Here is a 19,729-nt window from a genome sequence, read left to right on the forward strand (position 1 = left end):
GAAATTATCTTTTCATTGCATCCCTCAAAGGCTTTTGGAAATACCCTTCCACTGGCAGCCCTTCCCTGTGTGCTATGTTCCCCCACCATTGCCGAACCGGTGGTTTTCAGACCCAGGAGCCCCACGGTGTCTGGAAAAAGAGGCGCCCTCCTTGAGGAAGAAGGTTCTGTGCCAGCCGAGCAGTCCCATCTCCATTGTGTGTGCAAATAGCCTTTGTGTTGTTTAGATAAAAGCCTGCGAGAGGGGCCATCACTGTGGCATAGCAGGTAAAGCAGTGCTGGCATCCTGTATGGGCACCGGTTCGAGTCCTGGCTGCTCCACTTCCAACCCAGCTCTCTGCTGTGGCCTGGGAGAGCAGTACAGGAAGGCCCAAGTCCTTGGGCCCCTGCACCCACGTGGGAGACCCAGAGGAAGCTCCTGGCTCCTGGCTTCGGATCAGTGCAGCTCCAGCCGTTGCTGCCAACTGGAGGGTGAACCAGCAGCCAGAAGACCTTTCTCTCTCCCTCTGCCTCTGCCTCTCTGTAACTCTTCCAAATAAATACATAAATCTTAAAAAAAAAAAAAAAAAAAAAAAAAAAAGCCTGCAAGGGGGCTGCTTGGGGTTAGCTTTGCCCAGGGCGGCCGCGAGTCCCGTCAGGCAGCTGTTTCTTCCATGAAGCTGTGTTTGAGGCCGTGCCCCAGGGCTTACTGGGCCAGTGTGTCAGGAGGGCAAAGCCACTGGGGGTAGCTGTCCCCAAGGTCTTGGCTCCCAGGAAGCTCGGAGCTAGATGGCGACATGACCTTCCCAGAGCTGGACACCGTCCTGCGGGCACTTGCTCTCCCCGTCCACCTTTAGTCCCGGCTCTCATCATCTGGCTTCTGTTTTAGTGGCTCTCGGGCGTTAGCGTCCACGGGTTGGGTTCTGAGCTCTCAGCCTCTCCCAGGCTTCCTAGAAGCAGACGAGAGGTCCGCGTGCCCGTGGGGGTGAGGCAGAGGCAGGGGCAAGGTCGTGGCCGTCAGGGTGGAGGATCTGTGTGGGCCCCGGGCCAGCTCTGTGTGCTCCGAGAACTCCCCCTGCGCTCAGCTGCCTTTCTGACTTCCTAGCCTGAAACATCCCCCTGGGGTCAGGCAGCCGCTCGTCTCCTCTGGGTAGTTCCAGTGAAACAAATGACGCCCACTCTTAGCAGGGCCGTCTGGGGCCTCCTTGCTCACCTGGAGATTAGGGAACTTTGGGCTCAAGGCTCCCCCCCCCCCCCCCCCGCCTAGTTTTCCCACCAGCCCAGACCAAGCCCCTCCCCCTGGTTAGTTTCTGTTGGTTCCCCTCTGTCCAGGTCCTGGCCTTCTCGAAGTATCCTTGTGGCCTGCGTTGGGCACAGACAGAAACAGCTTGGCTGGTTTCCTGCAGAAAGCTTGCCTGTAGCACCCAGGAAGGAGTTGAGAGAGCATTTCTTAGAGAGCTGGGAGGCCACAGAAGGTCACCTCCGGTCTCACTTGCCCCATCCCCTCCTTGTCTTTACCTCTGTGTCCAGATTCCTGCAGCAGGCCCAGAGCAGCCATCCCTGCACCGGAAGCCCTGGAGGTCCCCAGGCCTGTTCCTCGGGCACTCGGCTCGCCTCCCTGCGCTCACAAAGCCTTTTTTCATCTGTATCAGTTAAGGGTGGGTTCCTGTCCCTTGCAGATAAAAGGAGCCTGAGTGTAGGTGGTCAGGGACTACACGGAGGCGTCAAGGGCCCAAGCTCCTTCCTGCCCACTGCTCTGCCTTCTCTAATGTGGTTCATCCTCATGGTCCAAGATGGCTGCTGGGTTTCTAGCCATCACATCCATAATTTAGGAAGCTGAATGGAGGAGGATGTACCCCCCCACCCTTCTTGTAAAGAACCTTCTTGGCTGTGGCCAGCACTGTGGCATTGTGGATGAAGCCGCTACCTTCAGTGCTGGCTTCCCATATGGGTGCTGGTTTGAGTCTTAGCTGCTCCACTTCTGATCCAGCTCTCTGCTATGGCCTGGGAAGGCAGTGGAGGATGGCCCAAGTGCTTGAGCCCCTACACCCATGCAGAAGACCCCAAGGAAGCTCCTGGCTCCTCACTTCCAATCGGCCCAGCTCCTACCATTGTGGTCATTTGGGGAGTGAGCCAGCGAATGGAAGACCTCTTTCTTTCTCTCTCTCTCTCTGTCTCTCTGCCTCTGCCTCTCTGTAGCTCTGCCTTTCAAATAAATAAAAATATAAATCTTAAAAAAAGAACCTTCTTGGAAATCCCACAGCTGCTTCCCTTTCTAGTCTTTGACCACAACCTGGTCCCATGGCCATGCTCAGCTGCCAGCGGTTGTGACTGCGGCTCGGAGGGAGAGGGGGAGTGCTGTTGGGACACAGCCAGCAAGGCCAGGGGCACTGTCCCCACGCCATCTCAACCCAGAGGCTCCCGGCACTCGCTGTGAGAAGAGGGGCAGACCTTGGCCTCGCTTGGGCAGGCTGACTGACACACAGCTGACAGAACCCCAGCACTGGCTCCAGGCCAGCAGAGGACAGCACAGTGTACCCCTTCTGTTACCAGAACTCCTGCCCAAGCCAGCCCTGAGCAGAGAGAGCCCCAGAGGCTGGGAAGGGTTGTGTGCAGACCAAGCGGAGGCACAGGGAGCTGTCAGCAGAGTGGAGAGCAGGCGGATCCTGTCTGCACGCCGGCCTGGCCACTGGTGGCAGGTGGCCACGTTTCCATCATTCCCCACACCCGCCCAAGGATTCTGGGGCTTGAGAAGGGACCTGGCTCATAAGGTCTCCGAGGGCTAGAATGGTCCTGGGTTCTGTGGATTTGACCAAGAATCTCAGGATGGAAAGCTGAGACGACCAACTGAAAATGCAAACGAGGCCATGCCAGTCAACTTAGGAGGGCACCTCCCTGAGCCTCTGTGTGCAGTGGTGCTCAGTGAGGCCAGATCTCTTTTCATTTCTTAAAAAATATGCATTTATTCTTTCATTCATTTATTTGAAAAGCAAAAGTAACAGCGAGAGAGAGCTTGCATCTACTGGTTCACTCCCAAATGCCCACAAAAATGCCAGGAAAGCTGACGCCAGGAGCCAAGAGCTCCATCCAAGTCTCGCATGTGAGTGGCAGGATCCCAAGTGCTTGGGCCTTCATCTACTGCTAATGTCTTGTGTTAGCCGGAAGCCGGATCAGAAGTGGAGCAGCCAGCAGTGGAACCAGCACTCTGATATGCAATGCAGGAATTGCAAGGAGCAGCTTAACCCTCTGTGCCACATAGCTGCCCCAGAACTTTTCATGTTTTTTATAAAAAAAAATTTTATTTGAAAGGCAGAATTACAGAGAGAGGCAGAGAGAGACAGAGATCTTCCATCCACTGGTTTGCTCCCTAAGTGGTTGCAATGGCCGGGTCTGAGCCAGGCTGAAGCCAGGAGCCAGGAGCTTCTTCTGGGTCTTCCACAGGGATGCAGGGTCCCAAGCATTTGGGTCGTCTTCTAGTGCTTTCCCAGACCACTAGAGGGGAGCTGGATCGGAAGTGAAATAGCCAAGACTGAAACCAGTACCTGTATGGGATGCTGGTGCTGCGGGCGGTGGCTTTACCCACGATGCCACAGTGCCAGCCCCCTAGATCTTTTCATTTCTGAAGAAGCAGCCAGAAACCCGAATCTGTAGGCCAAAGCCACCAGGGTGTAAATGGTCCCTACAGCAAATACAGACTTGATGTGAGCAAAGCAAAACTCAGCTGCCGGCCCTGGGGCCCCATGGTGGGCCCTGCGTCCTGACTCATAGAACCCATATCTGGCAGGGAAACGTAAACGCCCAGAGGCCCACAGGAGAGAGGGGCCTGATCCAAGCTTCCAAAGCCACAGTGTTATGTTTGTTTGTTTTAAAGATGTATTTTATTTATTTGAAAGATTTATAGAGATAAGTAGAACCAGAGAGAGAGAAAGGTCATCCATCCATGGTTCACTCCCCGAATGACCACAGTGGCCGTAGCTGTGTTGATCCAGAGCCAGGAGCCAGGAGCTTCTCCCAGGTCTCTCAAGCGGGTGCAGGGGCCCAAGGACTTGGGCCACCATCTACTGCTGCTTTCCCAGCCCATAGCAGAGAGCTGGATAGGAAGAGGAGCAGCCAGGACTCGAACCAGTGCCCATATGGGATGCCAGCGCCTTAACACAGCTGCACCACAGCACCGCTCCCCTTTGAATAGAGCTTAGACTCAAATCCGCTGTTCTGACTCCAAGTGCGGTACTCCCACTATCAGTAGGCCCAAAATAGAAGGCTGACCTTTGCGTGGTATTTTTGTGCTTGAAGAATGCCAGAGTTGTTCCTTAGTTCATCTTTGCAGGATAATGGGCAGAGCGCTGCCGGGGGCAGCAGGAAGACCGGGGGCTCTGGAGAGCGGGGGATGTGTTTCACCATCGGCGCGGTCCACCCGCTTCGGAAGCATCCAGCCACGTCCTGTGGGGAGCTGATGGAGCAGAGGCCAGCACAGGTGGGGGTTGTGGCCATCAGGGCCCGGAGCTCCAGTCTGTGTTCCTCTCCCCAGCCTCCCTTTTTGTCCCTAGTTTAAAATAATATTCCTAGTAGCACCTTGGGAAAAGCCGCCAAGCACAGAAAACACAAGCTCGGCTCAGCCGCAGCACCTGGGTCTCACCGCTTCAGCGTCCCTGCCTCCAGTCTACAGGGGTAGGGGGGTTGCAAAAGCTTTGTAGAAAATGCGTATTAGAGGGGAAAAAAAGGCATGGTTTTCAAAATTGGGGGAACCCAAATAAGCTTGTCTTTGTAACTGCATTTCCATGAGCTGCTTCAGTTACCCTGGTGTTGCCCGTGCTCCGGGCCAGCGCCAGCCTTTGTCACTGCGGGGAGCACGCAGGCTGCGCTTTGCGTGCCCCTTGCTCCAGCCTGAATCCCTCCTCCCGGCAGCTGTGGTGGCAGCGGCAGGCTGCATCACACGCGTCCGTCTGTTAGCGTCCGTCCGCTCACGCCCGCCCCGTGCCCACGGGGTGCGTCGTCACTCCCCGTCCTCCCCCAGGCCTTCGAACATCCTTGTCACTCATCGTGTGGCTGCACTCCAGTGGCCCCCTGCATGCAGGGTGGGTCAGCTGGCAGGGAATCCACGCTGTGCCCTCTGACACCCAGTTTGCAGGCTCTTCTTGAGACACACCCAGGGAGAGCCCAGAATCTTCTGTGTGGGAGGCCTGTTTGCCTGTCTCCTGTCCCGTGCCCTGCAGCTTGTATGTCCGCCATGTCTTGGCGGGCCCTGTGTGCTTGGCTCAAGCCCAGAAAGCTGCCAGTGGCCCCCGCCAAAGCTCACTCATCAGGACCCGCGGGAGGGGCACCGTGGCCCTCTGCAATTCTCCCACGGCCTCCTCACCTCTGATGCGGTGGATTCAACCACCAAGCGCTCGCCACCTTGACATGGGAGAGAGCCTGGGCACCCTCGTGGGTCCCAGTGTCGCCGGGGACAGCGCGAGGACGGAAGGGAGGGAGGTGGGGTTTCTGTGGTAGCAGGTGGGGGAAAGACGGCCAGGTGCCTGCCCAGAGCTGAGGACAGAGGTTTGGGGTTGTATTTGTTTACTTCATCCTATTGAGCACACAGTGAGTGGCAATGTTACGGCCAGATATGGCATGACCTCAGTCTGTCCTGCGCCTTCTCTGTGGCCCCACTCGCCTCACTCCAGACGTGTGATGGCAATAAACCGAGGACGTGGTGTCACGGCAACTCACCAGAGTTTGGAAGAGGACAAGAGAAAGGACGCGGCTGCCAAGAAGGGAGTGTGACCGACCTGGGCTGCTCTCGTCCCCGCGGGCGCAGGCGCTGTTGTCGGGGAGCGGCCGAGGCGTCATCCAGCCCTGTGCTTGTGGCACCGATAAATGGGCAGCTTGGGGCAGCTGCCTTGATGTTTTGATTAGTACTGGGGTAACTCTTGTTCGAGGCAAGTAAGCAGCTTGTAGACTGGGGGCTACCACTGTAGGTGATGAAGGAGGAAGCAGCTGTAACGCGGGCTCTGCGAGGCGTGGCTGAGTGTCCCCGAGGACTTTTCCTGCCCGGTGTCTGGATTTGCCAGATGTTGGCCGGGCAGCCCCGGCACACACACACCTGGTCGCATCGTGTTGTGCCTAGAGCTTCTGTTGCTTCCAACCCAGACAGCCCTCCAGGGCAGAGCGAACCTCTGACAGGGAGCCTGGGCTCTCCTCCCTCCTGGCTGTGATTGGCCGTGATGCGGACCCCCGGCCTCCCAGCCTGCTGGCCTCTGTGCAGGCAGACCTGTGCGTAGCTCAGATGCCCCACCCTGCACCCGCCGAGCCTCAAGCTCACAGTGTCCACCTGTTGTGCCATTCCCAAAACCCACCTGGGCCCCTGACTTTGACAGACCTGGGCCTTAGACAGAAATAACTTCCCCCACCTGGTGGTACTGCCTGCCTGTCCGTGGCTAGCCATGTGGTCTCTCGAGGTCCCGAGGGGAGGGTGGAACAGCAGGCCCCGTTTCTAGGTAGGCTGGGGTCCCACAGCAGATGAGTGATTAGATGGGGCTTCCCTGGGCCCAGAGCCCACACCCCACACCCCACACCCCACACCCCACACCCATCTTGGCATATGGCTGTGCCAGCTGAGCCACCTCAGGCGACCACGTGGCTCTGCCACGGAGCGCAGAAACAGCCACGGGCAGCGTGCGAGCCCAGGATCATGGCTGTGTCCCAGCAAAAGTTTCCTCACCGAACAGGCACGGGGCCTTAGTGTAAGTCAGGCCCTGCCCACCCCACTCTGCCTTCCTGAGTGCTGGGAGAGGTTAGGTGAGGACCTGGAGGGCCTCCTGGAAGAGGTGTCAGCCCAGAGCTGGCCGCTGGGCAATGCAGGCAGTGCAGAGGCCTGACTGCCAGGCAGGCTGCAGACCCCAGAAGCGTGGGTGCAGGCCCCACCGTCGCTCTGAGCGACCTCCAAAACGGTCATGGGTAGTTGTGCACAGAGCTTTCGCGGCTTCCAACCTTGTTAACATCCCTCCGGGGCAGAGTGAATCTCTGATGGGTCTGGGGCGCCCCCCTGCTGGACATGAGACAGACCCTAGGCCCGCTGCCCGTCCTCTAACAGACTGTAGTAGGTGCAGCAGGCGGAGCCCGAGGCCGGGTGTCCTTTCCGGGCAGAGGCAGCGACCTGCTGAGCCAGCGTCTCGGGCCCCGGTTTGCGGCTCCCAGGCCTGCCTCCGTCCCTATGGCTGACGGCTCCTTTCTCCTTGGAACGGCCTCACGTGTGCCAGCGCCGCCCCTTGACCTGTGAGGTCAGCTGCTTCAGGGAACAGCCCAGGTGTTCCAAGGAGCTGGGTTGAGCTTATCTGGGGCCTTGACATTGAGGCCCCTGGTGTGGCCCTTGGATCGGGTGCTCCCCCCGCAGCGTCTCTGAACACAGCGGTGCCAGGCCTGGGAGTTCTCCACTTGCTCACCTCCTCCCTCGTCTTGCAGGCTTCGCCGTGGCTCAGTGCATGAACCAGCACAGCTCGCCCTCCCTGTCCTCACCGTCACCGCCCTCCGCCAGCGGGAGCCCCAGCGGCAGCACCGGCCACTGTGACTCAGGAGGCGCCAGCTCATCGTCCACGCCCTCCGCCACCCAGAGTCCTGCAGGTATGGGCCCGGGGCAGGGCGGGGGCCTGTTGGAGCACCCCGATTCCTCACCGCCGTAGTCACGACCACCGTCACCCAGCTCCTCCTCGTCACGGTGTCTGGAGGAGCTGCCCCAGACACGCCCGCGAGTTGCTGGGGAGAAATAGCTCCTGCCAAGGCTGCTGCACAGTAAGGCCTTCCCTGCCTGCAGAGCCGAGGGGCCCCCGCAGCAGGCGGGCTGAGCCCCGGCCCACCCCATCGGCACCCCTGAGTTCCAGGTGTCGCAAGGAGGGCTCTCCCAGAGGCCATTGTTCCAGCCCTGGGAGGAGAATCTTGCATGTCTGTGCAGCCCCGTTATGTGATGAGTTGGAGGCGCACAGCCATCTAACTTACACCAGTCCCGGCACGGCACGGAAGAAGCCAGGAGCAGGCGGGAGGCCCCGCAGCCAGCCAGGAACCGACGTACAAGTGGGTCCCTCCCCCCACCCCTCGCAGTCACCACCCTGAGCCACTGCACATGAGTGCTGCCTCACTGTGTGAGATCCCAGGGAGCAGACACTGGGCTTCTCTCTCGGGGAGCGGGGCCCGCGTGCAGATGGGCCTTGGTGGCCAGTGTGGCACTTCACACTGTGGCAACATCGCGCTGTGGCTCTGGGGGTTCCCAGCGACTCAGGCTGCTCCCCCAGTCCAGGAGCCTGAGGTCCTTTGCTGTCCCTGATCCAGAACCTTCACCCGTTGTGCTGTAGGGGCACCTGACCTGAATCTCGTCAAGTTATGGATTCAAGGATTGCAACAAAACAGACCTGGCGGGGCAGGGGTTACGCAGTGCCAGGATCTCCCTGGGCACCCGCGCCTCTCCCTGCAGCCATTTCTGCTCCTGTGTTCCCAGCAGAGTTAGGGCAGCTGTGCCCATGCCTATGGCTCAGGGCATCCCTGCTCGCCTGTGCCTCCTCCATGTGTGCTGACAGCCAAAGGCCCAGGCCCCAAGATCACCCCCAAGCCGCAGCCCAGGCTGGGGGGAGGTGGCCGCCTGTCTCAGATGTTTCTGAGCTTGACTCCAGGTTGGCCACACATATATTTCCAGCGGTGACTGGCATCACTGGCTCCAGGCTCGTAGCTGGGAAGTCCAGACGGAGCTTCCTCCAGAAGCTAAGCGCAGCCCTCAGGGTCCCTCTTGGTCCTGGTCCCGTGCAGGGTTGTGTATCTGTGCCTGTGTGTGCACCCAGTCACACCTATTTACACATGCATGGGGCGAAAGGTCTCTTCCCGAGGGAGCCTTCATGCTCAGGGAGGCACAGCCAGCAGCTGAGTGAACAAGAAAGCCAGCAAAGACCCCCATCATCAAAACCAAGCCTCCCCCGAGCACCACACCTGTGGCTTGGGCTCTGCCGGAAGCCGGTGTCTCACTGAGCGCCGCTTTCTTTCTCCTTAGCCTTCTCCTACCCCTGCCATTCCCTGCAGTGCCGAGGACCCGGCTTCTCATCCTAGGGATCCAGGGACTGTTGGCCTGGCTGGCAGGTGCCAGGTGACAAGTGGAGGGCAGGACCTCCCAGGTCTGCACCCCAGGCAAGCCAGGAGGTACCATGCAGGTCCCTAGTTTTTGGATCTTTGGTTTGTTTTTTTGTTAATGTCACTTAACACTGAAAGCCCAGCTGCCCTGGGACGCAGCCACTGGCCCCTGGGAAGAGAAGGTGTCAGAGGCCGTGACCCCCAGGCTTGCCTTCAGCCTCCCCAGTCCATCCAGTGGCAAGGCCGGGGGGCGTCCGTGTTCTACGTCGTCATCGTGGGTGTAGTGAGATGGTATGCAGGGGGGAACCAGGGACAAGGAAGGGAGGCTGGGAGGGGAGCCCTTCTGCCAATTGCCTGGTTTGACATCTCTTACCCTTGGAGGGCCCGCCCGAGCCGGTCCACGCAACTCCCCGCTGCCCTGGGCCTAGACAGCTGCAGAGCCAGCACTCCGAGTGCCTCTCAGCCACCGCAGCCACACTGCACGGTCAGGTGTCTGGGCGAGTGCGTGACAGCTGCCACCTGCCAGGTGACAAGACAGGCCCCGCTTTCTATGGCTCTGCCCCATGGTTTTGGAGACTTGAACTAAACGAGGATATCACTAAAAACTACGGTTAAACAGGATTAATTCTATAACACAGTAGGGTGATACTAGTTAATAATAATGTGTTGTGAATTTCAAGAGAGCATTGTGAATCTTCCCAAGACAAAGAAGCAGTCAATGTCGGAGGCAAGGGAAATGCTGATTGCCCTCTTCTAATCATTACATATTTCATACAGCGTCAGAATGCCGGCGTGTACCCCACAAACATGCACACTGTGTGTAGGGGTGGGTTTTTTGAGTTAATAGTGGGGGGTAAAGGTAACCCTGGCACTGCAGCAGTTAACAGGGCCGGGCTCCCACCATAGCCACCTCCTCAGTGCGCACCTGCTACATGGCGCCCAGCAGACACTGCTCCTGAAACCAAGCCCACTTGGTGGCAGGCACTGGGCTCCAAGGCGCACCTTCCACACACCACCGCCCCTCAGCAGGCCGGGCTGGGCGGGCCCTGTCACGGAAAGGCCCCAGATACCGTGGCCCCTCTACCGGCTTAAGTGGGTTCGACCTGCGTGGCCCAAACAAGGGAGCTGATGTTCGGGTAGGTTATCTGCCTCCAGCCTACATCAGCTCAGAAGGCCTTGGGCTTCCTGCCTGCCTGGGTTTGAGACGCAGATGTCCGCAGCTTCCTGCGGGCCTGCAGTGTGCACTCCTGGGATTTGGGAAGTCCAGCTTCCCCACTTGGCTTTGTGGACTTGAGGCCGGACCCGAGAGGCCCGCCCACTCGTGGCCTCCCCCACTCTGACTGTGTTAGTTTTGGCTAAACAAGCAGGTTTATGTCAAGCCCTTACTGAGCACAGGCGTCAGGGATGTTGGGTGGCAAAACATGGCTCTCACATGTGAGCGGAGGCGCAGACCCTCGGACTCCCACGCGGCCAGTGTGTGGCCACCAGCTACAGTGGGGGGAGGCAGCGTGTGGGACTCCACAGCCAGACGGCACAGCTGCAGGAGGCCCTGGAGAGGACACCCCGAGAATGGGGGGCTCCCACATGAGTCCACCGAGCCCACCAGCTCGCTGGAGACCCGTCATTCCTCTCCCTGTCCCCCTAAGGTCCCTGTAAGTTCTGTCCTTCCCGGTACAGACCAGGGGGCAATCTGTCTCTGAGAAGCAGTCCCTGGGCCCATTAGGGCCAAGGCCCAGGGCCCAGCAGTGACTTCAGGCCAAGGGGCACAAATCTGGGCAGACGTGCAGGCCCAGAGCAGGTGGCGCCGCCTCAGCTGGCGCGTGGAGGGCACCCCCGAGGGGTCACCCAGAGACACCGCCAGCAGCTCCTGCTTGGGTCTCCTGCACGTGCCAGAGGGCCCAGGGCCTTGTGGGAGCGCTGGATACCCTGCCCTGGGCCGTATCCAGGACACAGGCTTCTGGTTGCCTATACATCCACCATAACCACCTGAGAGGCCTCAGCTCTGTCCCTAGTGAGAAGATTACAGGCCTGGAGTCAGCATTTTACCCCCTAAGGTTCATGGTTTGGAGAAGCTGAGGTTGCAGAGGACAAATGGTGGGGAAGGGAAGATAGGCCCGATTCTAGAGCCACATGTGGGGGCAATAGGCAGCATCTTCGGGTTACCCCTGCGTGTATGTGCACATGCGCACCTACACATGCACACTCTCATACGTGCACACTTGTATCACGCATGCACACGCTCACAGGGACACCCGTGCCAGTGCACACACTCACCCAGCGCGCACACACTCGCACCCAGCCGCTCATCACACACTCACAGTCATACAGGCCAGTGCACATGCTCACACAGGGACACACACACACACCCAGTAACGTGTGCTTATGCATGCACACATACATGCACACACTGAGTCAATTCTGATGAGAAAGCCACGTCCCAGATTAAGGCTCTGTGACCTGCACGGAGCTCCCGGAGCAGCCTCCGGTCTCCAGGTTGGATGCACATCCCACGTGTGCAGAGTGAGCTAGCTGCTGGGCAGAGGAGATCAGAAAATGACATCAGTGAAGGGCACCCGCCGTTTGAAACATGGGTTTGTGAGGCGCACTAGATTCTGAGCCATGGCCACCTGCCACTCTCCCTAAGGTCCTACAGAAAGAGGAGGAGGAAGGGAGGCAGTGTCATCCCCAGTGGTGCCAACATCCGGGCTTCTGCAGTGCTCCCCCCACTGCACCTGCTCCCTGGGCCCCTCTCTGAGCACAGCATCCTCACCACACCCCTCCCGTTTGGGTCACTGGGGAGCCACACAGCCCCAGACGGGCCCTCCTGTCACTAACTCCACACCTCAGTCCACGGGACTCCCAGACAGAAGCTCCGAGAAGGAGGCCTTGTCTCTTCTCCCCAGCTTTGTGTGTGTGGCAAAATCCGCGCAGCGTCGTGTACCGTGTCCGCCTTGTTCGGTGCAGTCCGGGGTCCAGGGGGTACTCGCTGGTCCGCGGTGTGTCTCTGACATGGTGGCTCCACCTGGCCTCAGCTTCTCCCGCTGTGGCTCGGTCCTGGCGTCGGCAGGTGTGGATCAGCGGTCTCCCCGGGGCTGAGGGAGGAGGGCACGGAGCAGCTCGGGCAGCCTGTGCTTTCCCGGAACTCACGGAGCCGGGTTGCTGCCGTTCGCCAGTACAACACGGAGGACTTGGAAATCTGCTTGGTCTGCTTGGCTGGTTTGGCGCTGATCCTCCAGCCACACACCCTGCCCTGCTCAGGCTGCCCTGGGCACGCGGGGGCTCTGTTTGTTCACCTCTGGCCTGCAGCGAGAACAGACAGACATTGGTGTCTGTCCAAGCCCACGCCGACCGACAGCCCCCGGTCTTTCTTCCCACCGGACCGAACCTTCTCTGTGCGTAACCTACACCAGATGCGCGAGTGAACACCATGGTTCTGAAATGTCCCAACCCTGTCTTGTCCTGCGGAGAGCGACACGGCTGTCCCCTCTGCCCGTGGTGGCGGCTGGTGCCTCACCAGGCCCCGCCCCCCTCCCGCCCCCCCCTCCCGTGGCCAGTGCTTGGCGTCCGCTGCTGCTCCGTGGCCCTCTCTCCGCGTCCCCTGCGCTGTGCCGTTGTTGAAGGCTCTGTGTGATCTGTCGCTGTGTTTTCCCTCTAGTCAGGAGTGGCAGGAAAGGATGCCGGCGAGTGTTCAGCCTGTCGGAGGCCGACAGTCACGGCGGCCACTGGGTTTAGTGCTTCGAACGGCAGCTGCCACGGCAACCCACGCACAGTCACTTCAGGCAGGTCTCCTCCGTTAGCCCCGCGGGCCCGCGACCTCCTCCCGCCACGGGGCAGCCGTTGCGCCAGCCTCCCGGTCACGTCTCCTCTGCTCCCCCTAAGCAGGCCCTTCCCTGTCTTGTCCCTGATCAGCCCTCTCCCTACCGCCGGTTCTTCCAAGCCAGCCCTGTGCGGCCTGGAAGCTGTCCTTGTCCGAGAAACACAGCCCAGTGTCAGACTCGCCCGAGGAGCAGGCCGAGTCCCCGCCCCAAGTCCCCGCAGGACCCCAGGGTAGGCCGTGGGAGTTGGGTGGCGGTGAGCTGGAGAATGAGGATCTGTGACGAGCCACCAGGAGGCCACTTTCCTTTTCCTCTTACCCCGGCCGGTTGCTCAAAGCCAGGGGCCAGATGGAGGCCAGCAGGCACGTCCCCGGGCGGTGCACGGGTGCCGCTTTCCCGGCAGCGCTCACGCAGAGCAGCCGTGTGTCTGGCCGCATCCCCTCCCGTGGCAGTCCCGCTTGTCAGCCGGGCCCCGCGCCTTCTTTTTCGTTTCCCAGCCGTTTGCTCTGCTCTTGTCCCCCGAGCCTGCCGCACAGGACTCAACATTCCCCCCACACCACTCAGCCCCGCCCACCCGGCTCGGCACCGCGAACCAAAGCTTGCCTGGAAACTCTCACTCAGCTGCCAGGGACCCGCTGAGGCCACACGTGCGTGTCTGAGGCTACGTGGGAGGGGAGACCCATGCCTGGCTGTCCGTGGAGGCCATGCCTCACTCATGCCTGCTCCAGCCTCGGCTCTGTCTCCCCGGCCATGGCTAGCTGGCCAAACTCTCCTCCAGATCCGCCATCTCTCAGCCTGGACCCTAACTCAAAAGCCCCAGCAGGCCAGTGAGGCCACAGCCTCGACAGGAGCCTGTGCAGCCCACGGCTGGACCAGAGTCCTGTCCTCGCGCCCAGGTCGGAGGCCGCGCTCAGGAAGCAGGTGGAGAGGCGGGGCAGCGTTGCAGGTGGTGGATGAGAGACCACGCTTCCCCAGCACCCAAATAGGAAGAGGCTCTTTTTAAGGGAAAACCACGCTTGTAATAAAAGGTGTCGGTTCTTTTCCTTAAAAAGTGGCCAGTTTTGTGTGCCTACTGTGGTTTGGTGACTTGCGTTTTGGATAGTCGTACCTACAACTTTCCAGTATCCAGTTGTTACTGTCAGAAGCCCCCGCTAGGGAGCAGGCAGAGAGAGCAGCCAGCCCTTTCAGGAACTGCACACAGCAGCCCCGGGCCAGGAGGGGACTCACATGGAGTGTGCAGGGTTTGCAGGATTCCTGCTTTCTCAACGGCCTAACTGGTGGAGGCCGCCGGAGCAGGTGGGCCCGGCTCAGGGAGCCACACTGAGCGCAGCAGGCAGGATGGCCCCAGCGTCCTCACCAAGTGGAGTGGGTGGAGTTGACACTCAGGGGAAGCAGAGGCCACGTGTAGTGAGTGTCCAGCAGTGTCCAGCTCTGGTCACAGCCACCCTCTCAGGGCAAGGACAGACCCCCCCCCCGAGTGCCATGCCTTGGATGTCTCGGACCTTCCCTCTTTCTCTCCGCCCACCCCCCTCCCGGCCCTTTTTTCCCCTAAAGACAAAACCAGGCCCTGGGAAGCATTGGTTGGCACCTTGGAGCGGACGCCGGAGCGCTGTGGGGAGGAATGTGTGACACCTGCTCTGGGGGGTCCCTCCACTGCTTCTGCTTCCTCCGTGGGGCGCCCCTCCCGCCCCGTCTGGCTGCTCTTTGGCTCTTATTTTGCTCTCGGTTTTCCCATTCCTTTTGCTCTATGTTCAGTTTGCCTTTCTGTTTTATTTTGGCTTAATTAAAAAACAAAAAAAAACTAAAAAAAAAAATCCATTGAACAGAAACAAACAAACAAACAAAAAACAGCTACCCTGTTCCCTGGGCCCGGAATGCCGTCACACTTGCAGCTCTGAGCAGCCGCCTGGTGGCCCCAGGATCCGGTCAAGTGCAAATCTGCTTTCTGAGCGGGACGCCGCCATCCGCTTCTCCACGTCTCTCTGGGTGCCCAGTGTCTCGGGTCCTGGCACGTGTTGCCCACAGGCCAGCTCCTCGCTCGGAAGCAGATGGGCTCTCGTTTGTCCAGAATATCATCATCATTTTGCAAAGCACCCAAAAGAAAAACAGCGCCAGGTGGAGCCTGGCCTGCCCGCCTGCTGCCGTGTGCTTTCCCCGTGGTCCCTCCGGGGAAGCCTGGGCGGGCCCAGCTCCTTGCTGCCCGCTCAGCACTGCGAGGTGACAGGGTCCGGGGTTTTACTGTGACTTTGCAAGCTAAAAGTTCTACAGACATTACTTTTTTTTTTTTTTTTTTAAATACTGCAGTGGGCTGTCTCGCAGGTGACTGTCCCCAGTGTAGACTCTGGAAATGACCCGAGGTCGTAAGCACCCCTGAGTCCATTCCCATTTACTGTTCCTTGTCAGGCAGAAGACCCTAGAACCCTCAGGACTTGACCCTGCTCCCCCAGGCCTGGGCAACCCTGGGGGAAATGGGGCCAGGCCACGCCCCCCACAGCCACCTCCCACCCGGGGACTGGCGTGAGCAGGTGCGTCCAGCGCTGAGTGTGCCCGTTTTCTTCTCCCGCCACCCAGATGCCCCCACGAGCCCGGAACAGCCTCAGCCTCACCTTCCTGACCAGCTGGTGATCGTCAACGAAACAGCAGACTCCAAGCCCAGCAAGAGCTTGGCCAGGGTCGCGGAGGTGGAGACGGCCCACCTGTCCCCCAGCCTCCTCCCCGCGCAGCAGCCCACCATCTCCCTGCTCTCCGAGGACACAGCCGACTCGCTGAGTGTGGAGTCGCTGACGCTCGTCCCGCCCGTCGACCCTCACAGCCTCCACACCCTGGCCGGCATCCCCGGACCTCCCGTGCCGGCTGCAGGGTGCACGGCGACCCCGGACGAGGAGGCCGCATGTGCCGAGCACTGAGTGGGTGCCGGGGCCTCCCGTGGTGCGTGTGGGCCCCACTGGAAGGCACCGCGGGGCAGGCAACTAGCAAGACACATGGGGAGCACCCACAGCACCGCACGGCCTGTCGCCATCTCCGCCCCCTCTCCCTGCGCCCCTCGCAAATGGAGACTGTTCCATTGGGATTGCCCCCTGGAGAGGGCAGCCCCCGGGGGCAGGACCCGCCGGCACCCCTCCCTCCCTCCCACCAGCCTCAGCGTGCGCGGGGGAACCTGCGTAGAAGTTGGTAGAAATGGACTTAGATAAACATCTCCTCTGGCTATTTATGTCTGCCTTTGGCAACAGATGAGACGCATTTATTTGAAAAGCACCTCCGTGGAAAAAATGTCCAAACGCAATCCTCAGCGCCACGGTTTGATGCCGTGTTGGAAGTGTAGTAAGACGGTTAAGATTTCGTTTTCATTTTCCCTTCAACTTCCAATTTTTTCTTTTTTTTTTGAGTTCTCAGCGTAGCCGTCTGCGGTTTTGAAAGTGGTCCATTCTTCTTTGTTAGCCCCTAACTCTGCAAGCCTGTGGAACGATTCCTGCGAAGGTCAGATTATTTTTTAAACAAAAAGAAGGGAGATACACACATTCTCAGGTACACCCAGAACCGGGAGGGCAGTCTCTCCGCCGCCGCCGCCGCCGCCAGGAGGCCACGCGTGACCTGGGTGAGAGCTTTCTGTGAAACGGGAGGCCCAGCACCTCTGTCCGCGGAGACCAAGCAGGAGCCGGGTTTGCAGCGCCCGTGGCGACGCGGTGGGAGCAGAGGCACCCGGAGCGTCCCGCCCCGGCTCCCAGGCCAAGTTCACGTTGCAAAAGTGAAAACCCCCGTGGCGAGGCCGCCCTCCGCGCAGTGACTGGGTGTGGCCAGGGGCCGGGGGCGGGACCTTGCCCAGCTTTCCTCTGGAGGCGTCCACGGGGGCGTCCACCCACGCCCCGGCCATGGGGCGGCCTCAGGAGATGCTCTGAGATGGCGCCAGCCACCTGTTTGGGGAACACTGCCCTCAGCCCCCTGCCAAGCCAGCAGCGCCGGCCGGCGGCCTCCGCGAAGGCGGGACCCCAGCTTCAGGAAGGAAGCGGCGTTCCCTGCAGGCATCAGAGGCCCCCAGCGGCTTGTCCACCCAGCTCCCCGGCCCTGGGGCCTGAGCGGGAGCAGAGAGGAGACAGTGGAGGCCGAAGGGCCAGTGGGGGGTGGAAGGAAGCTGCAGCACAGAGCAGGGCTGGTTGGGGGAGGGGCCGCCTCCTCCAGGGGGCACCTGCACGCCAGCAGCCAGCTTGACCTTGTAGACACGGCTGAGTGGACGTGGGAGCAGGCTAGCCCAGATCCACGCACAGCTGGCTGTGGAACACCTGTCTGCGCAGCAGGAATGGCAGTGGGCCCGGGGCTCCCCTGCCCAGCCGCACTGCTGTAAAAGAACAGCCTGGAGCCCCCCGCAGCCACGCCCGGGACCCTCGCCTGCCTCGTAAACCCAGTGGTTCCAGCGGCCTCGTGGCCACCAGGCACCCCAGGAGAACGGCCACAGGCAGGGGTGACGGTGTTCCCAGGAGGGCCAGGCCAGCGTCTTTGGCCACTGCCGCCGGCCGACACGGGGTGGGCCTGCAGGCCCGATCCCAGGCCGGCTTCAGCTGCGGCTGGTGGCTCCCCTCGGCAGCTGTGGGGTGGGTCCCCGGCACTGGAGGGGAGCAGACAGAGCGCAAATCCTTGTACTGGGAGGTCTGGGAGTCTAGGGGAGGCAGCCAGCCCTGAGGCTCTGAGGAAGGACCCTGCCTGGCCCCGGGCTTGGCAGGCTTGGTGGCAGTGGCCACAGCTGCGTCTTCAGGAATGCCGTGACCGGAACAGCTGGCAGGCAGAACACACTGCCTGTCTGGCACAAGGTGGCAGGAGCCGGAGCCAGGAGTGTGTGGAAGAGGCAGCCTGGGCCAGGGCTCTCCCAGTCCCCAGGTGGGCCGGTCCGGTTTGCTGAGTTGCAGCCAGGGTGGCCCTGTGACTCTGCACCTGGGCTTTGAGAGTTGCCATGGCGACCTGGGCAGCCGGGACTCCTCTCCCAGCAGGTCAGAGGGCAAGGGGAGGGGCTCCTGTGGACCTGTAGGGAGCCAGCTGCAAAGCCAGGCTGGGGCTGGGGGGCCGTCTTCCTGGGAGCAGGGGCTGCCCCCACCCCCAGTACCTGCCCAGCCCGAGGCCGCCCCCGGCCATCTCTGAGGTCAACAAGCCATCCAGGGGTGAGCCAAGGGCGCATTTCTCCAAGGTCTCTGAGACAGAGGCACGGGTGAGCTGACCCTGACCCTCTTCTAGACGCAATAAGTGTGAGACATTTGATGTAGTCATGCTGACGTCAGGCATAAATTATTAGAATTCCTTGTGTTTCCTTGAACCGAAAGTATGTAAATAAGTTGTCCCGGGAAGCGGCAGGGGCCAGGAAGTCTCGGTGCTCCTGCACCTCGGGCCGTTCTCGGGAAGTACCTGCCCTGGCCAGCGTGAGTCACGCTTCGTGGGTACTGAACACGAGGGTGGAAACGAAAACTGGAACTTCCTTGTAAATTTGATCTTGGCAATAAAAAAGAAAAAGGCTACCGAGCATGTGGCGTGCTGCTCCTGGGCGCGAGAGGCCGTGGCCTGGCTGAGCGGAGCGCTCGCGGCTGCTGGCCCCTGGCCGTCCGCTCCCTGCAAGTCTGACTGCGAGGCCCAGCCCTTCGGAGTCTCGGGGTCCGAGCCCCCCGGCCATGTCCACCGGGTGCCATGACCGTGGAGGCCCCCGCCCTTGACCGCGTGGGCACCGATGGGTCAGTGTCATCCTAGAGGGGCTCACCTGCCGGGAACCCACAGAGATGGCCGGAGGCGGCCTCGGGCTGGGCAGGTCCTGGGGCTCCAGCTGCCTCCCTCCCCAACCCTACTGCGTGCAAGGGCTCTCTTCATACAGAGGGGGAAACTGAGGCCTGCCTGCTCCAGCCGGAACATCTCCGGGCCGGGCATAGGACGGAGGAAGCAACAGTTTGCAGTCGATGGTGTTGGAATCCTTGAGAACATTCATCCCTAAACCAGAACCAGGCCTCACAGACCTGGCCAGTGAGCCCCTTGTGCCCTCTGTGCAGTCCTGGGCACGCGTGGTACTCGGAGAGGAAGGTACCTTCCTCCTCTCTGGCTTTGGAGAAAAGCCCATCATGCCTTTGGGTTGCGCCCCCACCTGCCCTCGCAGGGTCCTTGGGTTTGGGGGGACGGGAAGTCGGTGTCCGATAGAAGCAGCCCGCCGAGGGTCAGTTGCTATTAGCAGGTGGAAGTGCCCTGGGGCGGCAGGGGGCAGGGGAGGGCAGGTGGCAGTGTCCCACCTGCAGGTGACTCCAGGGAAAAGCCCATCCCCGGCCAGGCAGCTGCTGGAAACCCCCTTCCCCCCTGTCCCGCTGCCTCGGGGCACTTTGGGTACTGGGAATTAGCCCTCAGCATCTAAAGATTTTCTCCAAAGAAGAGGGGTTCTGGATCACTGGGTCCACGCGGGGCTTCCCGGGATTCATTCGAGGGGGCCCCACAAGCCAGCGGTGAAGGCTCCTCAACCCTCGTGCAGCCTTGGGGCCCCAGCCGCGGCCTGCTCGCCGCCCCTCTGCCTGGACCACTGTAGCAGCCCCGGCCCCGGCCCCCCAACCATAGCCACATGGGTTCAGCTCCGAGCCAGCAACTGTGCCCACCCAACCCACAGCCACCTCACCCCGGGTCCCTTGACTTTTTAAACTCATTGCTGCAAACAAAGCCACGCCCCTTGCCGCCCTCCTTGCCCAGGGCTGCCGTGAAGAATGATCGAGAACCAAGCGGCTCCGGCAGAAAACAGCGTTCTCTTCTCAGCTCTGGGGGCCGTGAGCCCAAACGCAAGGTGCTGGCCGACTCGCCTCCTTCCCGTGGCTCGCCGCCCTCGTCGCTCCTGCTGCCTCCTGC

General features: G+C 60.7%; 1 protein-coding gene across 2 annotated transcripts in view; it reads left to right on the forward strand.

Moving 5' to 3' along the window:
• The window catches only part of CLEC16A (C-type lectin domain containing 16A), a 204,697-nt gene extending 186,321 nt beyond the window's left edge, over window positions 1-18,376 (forward strand). The window contains exons 22-24 of one of the 2 annotated variants that reach the window (XM_062180006.1): window positions 7,419-7,577; window positions 12,721-12,844; window positions 15,452-15,534. In XM_062180006.1, coding sequence (XP_062035990.1) covers window positions 7,419-7,577; window positions 12,721-12,797 — 236 coding nt within the window. In that variant the 3' untranslated portion in view covers window positions 12,798-12,844; window positions 15,452-15,534. Of the gene's footprint in view, window positions 1-7,418; window positions 7,578-12,720; window positions 12,845-15,451 lie in introns of both variants that reach the window. The other variant, XM_062180005.1, reaches the window with a different exon arrangement.
• Window positions 18,377-19,729: the final 1,353 nt, after the last annotated feature.

This window comes from Lepus europaeus, chromosome 21, assembly GCF_033115175.1.
Source record: "Lepus europaeus isolate LE1 chromosome 21, mLepTim1.pri, whole genome shotgun sequence".
Taxonomy (NCBI): domain Eukaryota; kingdom Metazoa; phylum Chordata; class Mammalia; order Lagomorpha; family Leporidae; genus Lepus; species Lepus europaeus.